Source organism: Electrona antarctica (assembly GCF_951216825.1).
Source record: "Electrona antarctica genome assembly, chromosome: 9".
In the NCBI taxonomy this organism is placed as follows: domain Eukaryota; kingdom Metazoa; phylum Chordata; class Actinopteri; order Myctophiformes; family Myctophidae; genus Electrona; species Electrona antarctica.
Window position 1 is genome coordinate 12,554,608 of NC_136790.1, and position 13,229 is coordinate 12,567,836.

The window sequence follows — 13,229 nt, forward strand, 5'->3', positions numbered from 1 at the left end:
AAAAATGGCACAACACACAAAACAAAACAAAACAGGTGTGATTAGAACCATCCCCAGACGAGTTCACTATTCCCTCTCCCTCTGGCACACAGAGGCACAGGCTGCGCACACACAAGCATGCCATGCCCTGCCAATTTCCCCTCAGAGAAGTCAATCTATCCCGACACAAATCGCATCCCCGTGAAGTGAGGGCTAGTAAATTAGATACACACTCACACAGACATACAAACGCTCGTGCTCTCTGTCTCTCTCTCTTAAGCGCACGCACGCACGCACGCACGCACGCACACGCACGCACACGCACACACGCACACACACACACACACACATTTTCTGATTGTCACACCCAAAGCTATCAAGGTGCTTTCATGAAACATTAAATCCACCTCAAGGGGCTGAGGAGATGATAGTGATTGAAGCGTGCGTGCGTGCGTGCGTGCGTGCGTGCGTGCGTGCGTGCGTGCGTGCGTGCGTGCATGCGTGCGTGCGTCTTTGGGTTTATTTATTTGGGTGTGTATGTCTGGGTGTGTGCTGCGGGCCATCTTTTGATTAATGTCCCATATCGGTGAGGTGAGGCCAAGCCTACGTAGGTATGACATCTCATTTAGAAAAACATTAAACATTATCCCCACTTGCCTTGATCTCTCTCTGATCATCTCTCTCAGTGTCTCTTTCTATCTGCCTCTATACAGTAATAGTATATCCATTCATAGCTGTGAGCAAAGCTACGGGTTATGATGTGTGACGTGTGACGTGTGTGTGTGTGTGTGTGTGTGCGTGCGTGCGTGTGCGTATGCATCTCTGTAGTGTCCACAGCTTGTCAAAGGTTTTTTTTTTTCTGAGCAGGTCGAAATAAAAAACTTGTCTTGTCAGATCTGTCATGGTGGCTGATAGCACAAATAGCAGATTATCTTGCTTCATGTCCATCCCACACAGCCCAGCTGACACAATCAAATCTGAAAGGTTAAACTGATCTCTTGGCTGCCTCCGGCGGCTTCTCCACTGCTGTCCCCTCTGGCTGACTGGTGGGAAGACCTCCCTCTACCCGCTACCAGCCCAGGGGACATGACTTATCCTTATCCTAAAACCTATTTGTCTTACAGCTCTATGTGTGTCCCTGGCTGTGTCTGTCTCTGTGTCTGTCTGTCTGTCCACGGAAATAGTGTTTGCTGACCACCAAGTGTCTCTGTTGCGCAGCCTAACACACACACACACACACACACACACACACACACACACACACACACACACACACACACACACACACACACACACACACACACACACACACACACACACACACACACACACACACACACACACACACACACACACACACACACACACACACACACACACACACACACACACACTCTCTTTTGGAGAGAGAGAGAGAGAGAGAGAGAGAGAGAGAGGGGTATCTTGAGGAAAGGCTAAATTTATCTGAGTTGGAGGAGAACACGAACAAGTGTGTTTTTTGTCCGGTGGGCTTAAGGTTCAGGAATTATTTACATCCAAATTGAAGCTCGATGCTGCCAAGACTGAAATAAAGCCGCCTATTTAAATTCAAGGATATAGATGGTAAATGGATTTAGTCTTTCTGAGCCTTCAAGGTGCTTTGTAATATATTCCACATTCAGCCATTCACACACCGAGGAAACACAGACCTACACATTGGGAGCATTTAGAGTGCCTTGCTCAAAGACACGTCGACACGCAAAGGATAAACAACTTTGTTGTCCAGATCAAGGTCCAACCTCAAAAACACGTTTGTACATCAATAAAGATTTCTCTGCAATGTGGGAAGTGAGGGCGAGAGGAGATGATGCCGTCTACAGTGTGTGTGTGTGTGTGTGTGTGTGTGTGTGTGTGTGAGACTGTGTGTGTGACTGTGTGTGACTGTGTGTGTGTGTGTGTGTGTGTGTGTGTGTCTGTGTGTGATTAATATACTAGTGAGTGAGGGACTTACTATCCCCACAAGCATAGTAGAATGTGAAAAAAAGACATGGGGAGAGAAATCGATGTTTTGTCGTTAATTTTTATTTTTTTCAATGGTGTCCTAAAATGTTGATGTCCTCACAACTTCAAGTAAAGGTCAGCAATACAAATGTGTGTGTACGTGTACTGTATGTGTGCACGCATGTGCGTGCATTTGTTTATCATACACAGTGATAAATTATCCTGATTACCTTAATGAACAATGATGTAATGCAGAAGCATATTATGCATAGTGATTCTGCAGCTATACCAAGGAAATGTTCAAGGACTGCACGCCTACAGTGTAAGACACAAAATGCATGAGTTTGAATGGCTTGGCCATCTCTGAGACTCATTGAGACTCATTGATCAATGACACTGCAGCAGCAAATACCAGGTGATGATACTGTATGTATTACAGGCACGATAGAAATAGCTATACAGTATTTGGTGTGACTGTACGGTGTGTACAGTGGCACACCGTACACAATCTTCCGCCGTAGTCTGAAGACCCACCTTTTCAGACTCCATCATGGCCCATAGCACTTATCCTACCCCCTTAGATAGCACTTTTTAGACTTAGATAGCATTTGAAACAGACTTATAGCATGTCATGTAGACAGCACAATAATTGCATTGTATGTAGTCATAGCACATCATAGAACATATGTATAGCATAGTATAGTATATATGTATAGTTAATATGTATAGTGTCATTATATAGATATGTTCTAGTTACGTTCTTAGCTTACGCATGTTTCTTGATAAATGCATTTTATATATGTGATGTATTCCCATACTTTTGTTCCTGCCTAATGTAAATCGCTCTGGATTAAGAGCGTCTGCTAAATGCCTAAATTGTAAATTGTGGCAAAGGTAATAAGGTATCGACGGTGCAACCGGTAAAATGCACCGGGTCAAGACGGCGTTGAAAAGAAAGCCTACTCGGTCGCAGGAAGAGTAACACCAAGGATTCGTCAGTGATGTCACTGACGAATCTGGTTTATAAACAGCTTCAAGTCCGTACTACTTCCCTGTTGCATAACAGTGACATCACTGTCCACTCCTTCCTGGTATCTTTACCACAGCCTTGTTTCAACACGTGTGTTACTGTGTTCATGCTGCCTGTCAGCAGCACAACAAAGCTCAGCTGTAGCCTAGTTTGTCATGTTCTGTCACACTAATGAAACACTAGATGGGATTATTATGTCGTGTCAACATTCAAGTACAACTATCAGAAGATGTAACCCAGGTAAAGTAATCTGTCACTGCAAGAAAGGTTTTTCCATCTGTCCAAAGTAATTTCTGATAGCCTGCAGGCTGCAGCCCTGTGCTTATACAGACATTACAGAATAGATATACAGTTTGATTGAAAGTGAAACATACAAATTGATTTAAAGTTAAACATACATACAGATTGATTAAAAATGTACTAACAGATCTCTTAGGTACAGTTCAAGGAATGTACAGTCAACTGCCCGCGTTTGGTACAATGAAACAAGACGCACCTTTTCAGGATGTGAACCCCAAAACAATCATAATTTAACTGGGGGTTCAAAACCGTTACTTAAATATTTACAAAAAACCTACAGACAGACTGAATGACTTTCATCTTCACTATTTTGGGCACAATTGGTGAAAATATTCAAAATTCTTCAAGATCTTCTTTAAAAAATAGCCGATCTACAAGTCAAGCACATATGCCATTTTCGGCATTTATATGCAATACTGTCTTACAACAGTATCATTAAGTATAAAATATGGCAGTCGTTAAAAAAAAATCAATATGGCCATGCAAGAACTAGAAACGATACCGTTGGCCGGGATGCTACTATTGACAACCTAATTCTGAGGCCGATTAAGCCAAAGCAATATTGTCTTATGCTTCTCAGGGTTACTGATGCAAAGAGGTAAATCAATTTTTGGGGTGAGCGACATCACAACATCGATTGGTTCACAAAAGCATGTCCACTAAAGAGGCAAATGGTTGATACTGCCAAAGTAGTGTGTAATACTGCCAATGTATACGAAACACACACGTGAAAACGTACTGATACAAAACGTTCTACGTAAGGCTGGAACCTAGAAATGTATGCGAGATCACTCAAACATTTCTGTGAGAAGGCTTTAAGGACATAAAGGAGTTATATTGGAACATTATCTGTACTATAAATAATATAGAGATGGTCAGTAATGTAATTTATCAGCCCTACAAAGCCAAAGTGTAGTAACTACTAACTACTCTAAGGTGCTAAATTAGCCTTCATGATTTTAGCAGATAATTATATCGTGAACAGACACAATTTGTGAAATATCACTTAAGGTCCTTGCAGACGGGCATCGATTAAATCAACTCACGAACATTAATACTGGAAAATGTAAAGTAAATACAACCAAAGTAGGATAAATTAAATAAAGAATCATGAGGAAATTGTGGAAGAACACTGAACAATATACAGAGTACTGTAGGTCAAATAGACATACTCTTTACTATATTGAATCAGATCATAAAAACAATGATATTGCAAATTACTTGCATTCGGGAAATGTTTTCACCATGGTAAAAAAAAAGAAAAGAAAGAAAAATGAAATCTGTAATATACAGGGCAATTATTCTGAGGAATAAGTTTCGAACTTCCATAACAAAAGTAAAACTAATTTAAAGATTTCAAATGGAGACTCCGGATACATAAATAAATAATGTGTCAGTAATTGTGTACTTGATTTAAAAAAATAAACATGGATAAGCCTTCAGGCTAATCCAAACTGTCAACCTTCCACGTAGCAGATAAGTGCTGTGGCTCAAAGTCTGTGTGATGGAAAACAGAGAAACACACAGAGAAAGCTCGCTTAATTAAAAACTACAAACAAACACAAACACAAAATAGATTTATCTTAATTTATGCCAAGTTGTTGTATTCCAAGCTCGTGATTTTTTTTTTTTTTTTAGTAGAATAACTAGTAGAATACAAACACCACATTTGCCGGCCCTTTACATGGCCTCTACATTTAGTATATCTGCCCGTAATCCTTGTTTTTTGCGCAGTGCTGGTGTTGGGGGGGTCATCCCTATGTTCCCCAGGTTCTATGTTCCCCAGGTTCTATGTTCCCCACTTACCTTAGGGTTTAGGGTTAGCGTTAGGTTTCTGGTTTAAGGACTTCAGTGTTTTGTACTATACACTTGCATGTATAAGTACAGAACAAAGAATGTTTGTTTTTGCCATCTTTGTTGAAGAGTCTGAGCAATTATGTTTTAGTTTATTTTATGCCAGTGTTCATTTTTAGTTGGCTAAGACTATATAGTTTAAGTATAGCCTAGGCAGGCCTAAAGTTCAATGGATTGTTCAAAGACTGAGCTTAAATCAGAATTTGCTACTGAAAGTAACACTAAGACTAAGTTGCTAAAACACTTTTAGTCTTACTAGAATTACTAAAATTACTAGGTTAGGTTTCTGGTTTAGGTTTATTCTAAGTGGGGAACAAAGAACCTTTTTTGCATGGTGGGGAACATAGAACCTGGGGAACATAGAACCTGGGGAACATAGAACCTGGGGGACATAGAACCTGGGGAACATAGGTACGCTCCCGTGTTGGGTCCTCGCCTCACTAGTCCCATTCATCAGATTCAGAATAGTCTTTTATCCCAAGAGGGGCAATTTATTGGCAGCCCACTGCAGATCACACATGACACCAAAGAATCACAAGCACGGAAGCAATACAGAATGTCAGAGCCTGAGGCAACAGACCAACATCCCTGAGGCAACAACCTACAAGTGAACATGTGGCAGCAAACAAATCAATAAAAATATATAGATATAGCAGTATATAGTGTGTTTTGCGACGCATTGTGAGCTTGTAGCTATTTTCACCATCTTAAATTGGTGGCTTCGATTTCCAACTATAACAACATTCCCAAAATAGGGGAGGTCATGCAGGTTTAAAGTTGTTAAAGCCAATAAATACATAGGCAATACAAGTTTTCCGTTTTAAGCAGTGCTCAAATTCTCCAAATAGTTTGTCTACTAGGTCAACATCATAGTTCTGGGCTGGTTTAGCGACTGTCATTTTTACGGGCAGACCAAAGAGTCATAAAAGATTTTAAAAAAGAAGGTCCGCGGCGAGGTGCACACTAAAGCTCCCTTAAGTGCAAAGTATTGGTACATCCAACAGTAGTGGTGACATCTCCAGCCCATGCTCTTCATCAGACTCTGATGAAGGCAATACATTGCACTTAAGGGACTCTACAGAGCCTGGACATTATTTTTATCGCTGATGATTGTCTTCCTCCAGCCACTGCCGTACCTTAAATGGTCTGTGGAAGTGTGAGACTACGATGTGATTGTCTTCCTCCAGCCCCTACCGTACCTTAAATGGATGTGTGAGACTATGTGCTGTCAGAGCAAAGAGAGTGGTATATTAACCCATTTTGGACTGAGGCCGATTCTAAAAACGCCTTCTTAATACTGACCTAAGACTTATATAGCAGCATCAACATTTTTGATTTTTTTTAATACTGTACAGAACCCCAAAAGGGTTCCTGTCCAGAAGGGTTAGAAGTTAGAACACCAAAAGGGGTTCCTGTCCAGAAGGGTTAGAAGTTAGAACACCAAAAGGGGTTCCCGTCCAGAAGGGTTAGAAGTTAGAACACCAAAAGGGGTTCCCGTCCAGAAGGGTTAGAAGTTAGAACACCAAAAGGGGTTCCCGTCCAGAAGGGTTAGAACACCAAAAGGGGTTCCCACTTCCTGGCGAGAATGAGTTAAAGACACCCCCCAACCAACACTATACAGTATATATATATATATACTCGTACGGTGCCCATTTGTGCTATCAGTCCCAATACCTTCATTAGCAAACAATATTATTAATTTAAGATTCTTTCAGAGTAACCCACTGCTGGTATTTTGTCTTTGATTTCATGATTCTTGAAACTTTTTCTTTATCCTTATCTCAGAGAACATTCCGAGTACATATTTCTTAATACTGCCGTTATTCAGTGTATTGCACCGTCATCATCAATACAGATTCCTCATAATGTGCAAACGGAGACAAATCTATTCATGACAGATATAGGGAATAAACTGGGTCTGCATTTGATGCATGTGTTTACCTTGCGTATGCTTACTGTAAGTCTCTCTGGAGAAAGAGCATCTGCTAAATACTTTACAATTGTAATTGTGAAATCTTTATTAATGTAAATTGGAATAGCTCAGTTGTAGATCTTGGACTTTCCTGTGGCTAGCTTGTGATGACATCCCGTTGATTTCCATTATAAAAAATAAAGTAACAAATATATGCATAAAGACGATGATGTGATTGTGAGATTAGCACCAGACACACAGACAGACAGAAGACAGACCAGACCCACAACTAGACTAACACAGACAAAAAGCCAAAAGGTTGAAAATAATGCTACCAACAAGTAGCGGGTGATAAAACATGTAATCCTCTCCTCTGTAGCCTACTAATGTGTCCAAAGTCAGAATACATTAAGCCATTTAGTCCTACCATCGATTCTACAAATGTCTTCTAAATCCTGACAGTTCTGTGAAAAACCCATGTTTCTGTCAGTTGTGTTCAAAAAGTTCCATGTCAAGGACCCCCAAAAATATAAGTAATTGGCCGCCGACCCCCATCTGAAAATATGTTGTTCTGCAGGGACCTCCCCAGAAGCAAAGATTTGAGTTAAAAACGTTCACGTTCATATATATATTCAAAGATTTGTGCCTCATTTTCACGATTTTTCAAAAATAGCAGATCTACAAGCTCGTAGCGCGCCACTCGGTGGCGCGCTATGAGCTTGTAGATCTGCTATTTTTTAATAGCTAAATTATAACATAATGTTTAAAATACCAAAAGGGGTTCCCGCCCCAAAATGGGTTAATATGTTGAATACGGAGTGACGTTTTTTTTTCCCAGCGTCAGAAACAATTTGAATGCTCCATTACACAGCAGTGTGTCAAATACTATTCCCGTAAAAAATAATCTCTCCCAAGCAACAATTTAATTAAAACAGAACAGTATGAGTACCCAATATGAACTGTGCAGATCCTGTCAACTGTGCAATGTTCAACACTATTCACTATCACTGAGTGAACACCAGTGACCCGGCTCCTGTAGTTCTTTAATTGAACATCATTTGTTGTTCTGATAATTTGTCATTTACTCCACACGACCGGGAGGTCCCGACCTCCCGAACTGTGGAATAAACTCCCTCTTGCAGTACAAAGAACGGCATACTGTAGCGCTGTAGTCTGAAGACCCACCTCTTCAGACTAGGGTTGGGATTTTAAACCCATTTTGGGGCGGGAACCCCTTTTGGTGTTAGCATTATGTTATGCTTTAGCTATTGAAAAATAGCAGATCTACAAGCTCATAGCGCGCCACCGAGTGGCGCGCTACGAGCTTGTAGGTCTGCTATTTTTGAAAAATCGAAGAACGACTGACATAGAAACATAGCTTTTTCAGAAAACTGTCAGGATGTAGAAGACATTTTTAGAATCTGATCTCAGGTCAAAATGGGTGAACGATTCCAGTTCCTTAGCGATTCCCTTTTAACGGTCCGATTCCTTCACCATTCTCTTTAAATGATTCCTCCTATAAAAGGGGTTCCAAATAGACCCTTAGAAGTCTGTAACTCTGAGAGTGTACAACAAATGGAACCAAATGAACCTGGCCCTTGAAAAATTAAAAATCACACCCGTGTGAACTGAGTGGTGTAAGGTCTTATATACTGTAGACTGATCAACTGTGGTCTTACGTAATGTCTGACGTGATGAAATCACACCCGTGTGAACTGGGTGACCATAGCAACCATGCTCATTTTTTGGTACGAACAGACAGACAGACACGTAAACTAACAAAGCCAGTCATAGGAGTGGTTTACACCACTCAAAAACGTTTGATAACCACTGGTATTGTAATTGTATTGTATTGTAATTCGGTCGGTCACACCTCCATATAATGGTCACGCCTCGTGACATCACGCCTCCATATAATGGTCACGCCTCGTGGCATCACACCTCCATATAATGGTCACGCCTCGTGGCATCACACCTCCATATAATGGTCACGCCTCGTGGCATCACACCTCCATATAATGGTCACGCCTCGTGACATCACGCCTCCATATAATGGTCACGCCTCGTGACATCACGCCTCCATATAATGGTCACGCCTCGTGGCATCACACCTCCATATAATGGTCACGCCTCGTGACATCACACCTCCATATAATGGTCACGCCTCGTGACATCACACCTCCATATAATGGTCACGCCACCATATATGGCTGTCTCCATATATGAAGATCACGACACTGACCTCATCAAACCCTGGTTAGCCATACAGTACATGGAGAAGACTGGATCATAATATGGAGCCGGCCAGCAACTTTACATCTGACCTCAAACCTCAAATGCGACCTCGCTTCTCGCCCTCTTACTGGTTAACATACTGTAAGTGTTAAATAGCCCTATATTCTGATCAGTAATAATTGTCTCCCGTCTCTCCAGAACCGTAATAAACTGAAAATGCATTTTCAGGTCGGGATACACATCTTATCCAATCAGGAGAGAGAACTCCTACAGGATACAGGATAAATAAGGATACTTTAATTTAATGAAAAATTGGAACTGGAACACCATCAAATTGATTACTAAACATGCACTATCAGAATATAGAGCCTTAACATTTTAACAAAAACTTTTGTGTTAAAAATATCACTTACCTTACCTTAAAAGGAATAAGTCACCCAAAAGATTACTTATTTTCTATCAATTACTCCCCCTATGAAGCCTTGAATACATTTTGTTTCATACCTGAGTCAATAATCCAATATTTGACTAATTGAAGTTAATAGGATATAGGATATTATATTTGAAACGTTTTCTTTGAAACTTGGTTGTTTTAAGTAATTGTTCTTATAGTTTTGCATTTGGTCTCCTAACACTTCCTATAAGCCTACATTGGATTATTGGCTCAGGAATGCAACAAAAGTGTTTCTTGGATTTTGTATTTATTTAGATAGCATGTTTGCTAGGTTTGATGTTTACCTGGTCTTTGGAGTTGGAGCATGCACTACATTGTTCTCTTTGTACTCAACTTAAAAGGGAAATGTTTTGTAGATGTTTCACAAGGCTTCCACTTGATGGCAACGATAATGTGTTTACTCCACAATCTTTGTAAAGTACCTTGGATAAAGGTGCTATATAAATGCACCATTTACCATTTTACTCCACGTTCAAATACAATTTATTTGTTTTTCACCTCCGTTTATCGTTGTTGCTCTGTATAGAGGGTATACGCATGCTTAAAGTGAATGGCACATTGAGTGGCAAAGCAACATGCAAAGTGAGTTTAACATTGTTTAATGCAATCAGATAGGACTTTTATGTTTGGATGCATGGGTTGTCAAGGCCATAAAGTATTTTTTTGCCACTCAGTAGGCATTCGGGTTTGATGCCTGCCTGCCTGCCTGCCTGCCCTGCCTGCCTGCCTGCCTGCCCGCCTGCCTGCCTGCCTGCCCTGCCTGCCCTGCCTGCCTATCGATCGTCAACCAGGCAAGTAAATGGGGTTTCCATCACCTTCTCTAGTAAAACCAGAATGAGAAGAGTGGCAGGGTCTTGGAATGTGCATTGGCAATGTTGACAGCAAATCATTTAAAACTAAAGCAAGCCCCTTTCGTGCAGCCAATGCAGTGGCATATTCGATTGGCGTGTCATGTGAAAACGTGCACAGATCTTGTATGGTGGCATATTTGTTGTTCTTAGTCTTGCTCCACAGTCTTTTCTTGCGGCAATGCAAGAACAGAGAAGAAAACAGGAAGATGAAGAGACAGAGGGAGAGCTCGCACAGGTTACAGGAAAACAAAATAAATATCTACTGGTTTTCAACACTTTTCATTTCAAGGTCCACTATTTATTCAGCACGGACCACCATTTGATGAGATTTTGTCTCTTATTTTATATATTTTGTTGTCGACGGATAGGATTTTGTCCACAATTCCATGCTGTAATTGATGTTGGTAACATAGGAGAGACAACAGGCAAATGTTCATCAAAATAACAATTATTATAACATTATCTAATTGTGTGTAGACTTCCTGTAAATTAAGTAATGCAGATGTTTAACAATAATTAAATTCTTGAGTGTAAAATGAAAGATATTGACCCGTAAGAGTCCATTTGGTTTAATTGTACGCTCTCAAGAGTTAAAGATCTATAAGGGTCCATTTGGTTACCAACTCATCATTTAGCTGGGGACCACCTGGAACCCCCTCAAGGACCACTGGTGGTCCCCGGACCGCTGGTTGAAAAACACTGATCTACGTAAATGCATGGTTTGGAGACAGACCAACTGTCAAACAGACTACAGACAGAGAGACTATCTCACCTGATGCAGGGCAGTGAGGCCAACAGACTACAGACTACAGACAGAGAGACTATCTCACCTGATGCAGGGCAGTGAGGCCAACAGACTACAGACTACAGACAGAGAGACTATCTCACCTGATGCAGGGCAGTGAGGCCAACAGACTACAGACTACAGACAGAGAGACTATCTCACCTGATGCAGGGCAGTGAGGCCATCTTCATACAGACTACAGACTACAGACAGAGAGACTATCTCACCTGATGCAGGGCAGTGAGGCCAACAGACTACAGACTACAGACAGAGAGACTATCTCACCTGATGCAGGGCAGTGAGGCCAACAGACTACAGACTACAGACAGAGAGACTATCTCACCTGATGCAGGGCAGTGAGGCCAACAGACTACAGACTACAGACAGAGAGACTATCTCACCTGATGCAGGGCAGTGAGGCCAACAGACTACAGACTACAGACAGAGAGACTATCTCACCTGATGCAGGGCAGTGAGGCCAACAGACTACAGACTACAGACAGAGAGACTATCTCACCTGATGCAGGGCAGTGAGGCCATCTTCATACAGACTACAGACTACAGACAGAGAGACTATCTCACCTGATGCAGGGCAGTGAGGCCAACAGACTACAGACTACAGACAGAGAGACTATCTCACCTGATGCAGGGCAGTGAGGCCAACAGACTACAGACTACAGACAGAGAGACTATCTCACCTGATGCAGGGCAGTGAGGCCAACAGACTACAGACTACAGACAGAGAGACTATCTCACCTGATGCAGGGCAGTGAGGCCAACAGACTACAGACTACAGACAGAGAGACTATCTCACCTGATGCAGGGCAGTGAGGCCAACAGACTACAGACTACAGACAGAGAGACTATCTCACCTGATGCAGGGCAGTGAGGCCATCTTCATACAGACTACAGACTACAGACAGAGAGACTATCTCACCTGATGCAGGGCAGTGAGGCCAACAGACTACAGACTCCAGACAGAGAGACTATCTCACCTGATGCAGGGCAGTGAGGCCAACAGACTACAGACAGAGAGACTATCTCACCTGATGCAGGGCAGTGAGGCCATCTTCATTCAGACTACAGACTACAGACAGAGAGACTATCTCACCTGATGCAGGGCAGTGAGGCCAACAGACTACAGACAGAGAGACTATCTCACCTGATGCAGGGCAGTGAGGCCATCTTCATACAGACTACAGACAGAGAGACTATCTCACCTGATGCAGGGCAGTGAGGCCATCTTCATTGCAGAGGTCCGGGCTCACGTTATTCTTCAACAGGTAGCGCACTAGTGGAGAGAGGGGGAAATAACACATGGATTGAAACGCTAACACTTTTTACACTGTAGCTCTGTAGGAGAGGCCATTCAAGCCTCAAGCGGAGCCTGCGGCGCACCACCAAGGGCAAGGTGGAGCCTGCGGAACCGTTGCGGCTCGAGAATCCACCATTCCTGAATAAAGTGCCTGGTGCTGGGAGTCTGGTGCAACGCACAGGGCCTGACCTGGTGAGAGCAGGAGTGGACCTGGTGAGACGTAGGAGGGGCCCGGACAGGAGTCAACCCACAGAGCCTAGTCCTTCCATGCGCCAGAATGGTACCTCCCAGTCCCGGCAGAGTAGTTCAGGAGGAACGGATTGTGTGGCCTTGGTCTTTCCCTAATGGGACTGATCGAGGGTAGCTACTGGGACGTAAGTCGGGACTTGATCACCCCGGCTGGGTCACCTGAGTGAGGGGTATGATGTTGGGAGACCCGAAACCCTGATGACCTTGGGATACATCACTGAGGATACGTCCCAGGTGCATCCATGTATGTATGTATTTTGTTTTAGTTTTTAGGAGGCTAGTAATC

The 13,229-nt window shown here is 42.4% G+C and overlaps 1 protein-coding gene across 1 annotated transcript in view; it reads right to left on the reverse strand.

Annotated features, from left to right (window-relative positions):
• ppp1r16b (protein phosphatase 1, regulatory subunit 16B) overlaps positions 1-13,229 on the reverse strand; it is a 192,204-nt gene that overhangs the window by 77,955 nt on the left and 101,020 nt on the right. Inside the window, exon 3 of the mRNA XM_079510323.1 lies at positions 12,600-12,670. Within this exon, the coding sequence (XP_079366449.1) occupies positions 12,600-12,670 (71 nt within the window). The remainder of the gene's footprint in view (positions 1-12,599; positions 12,671-13,229) is intronic.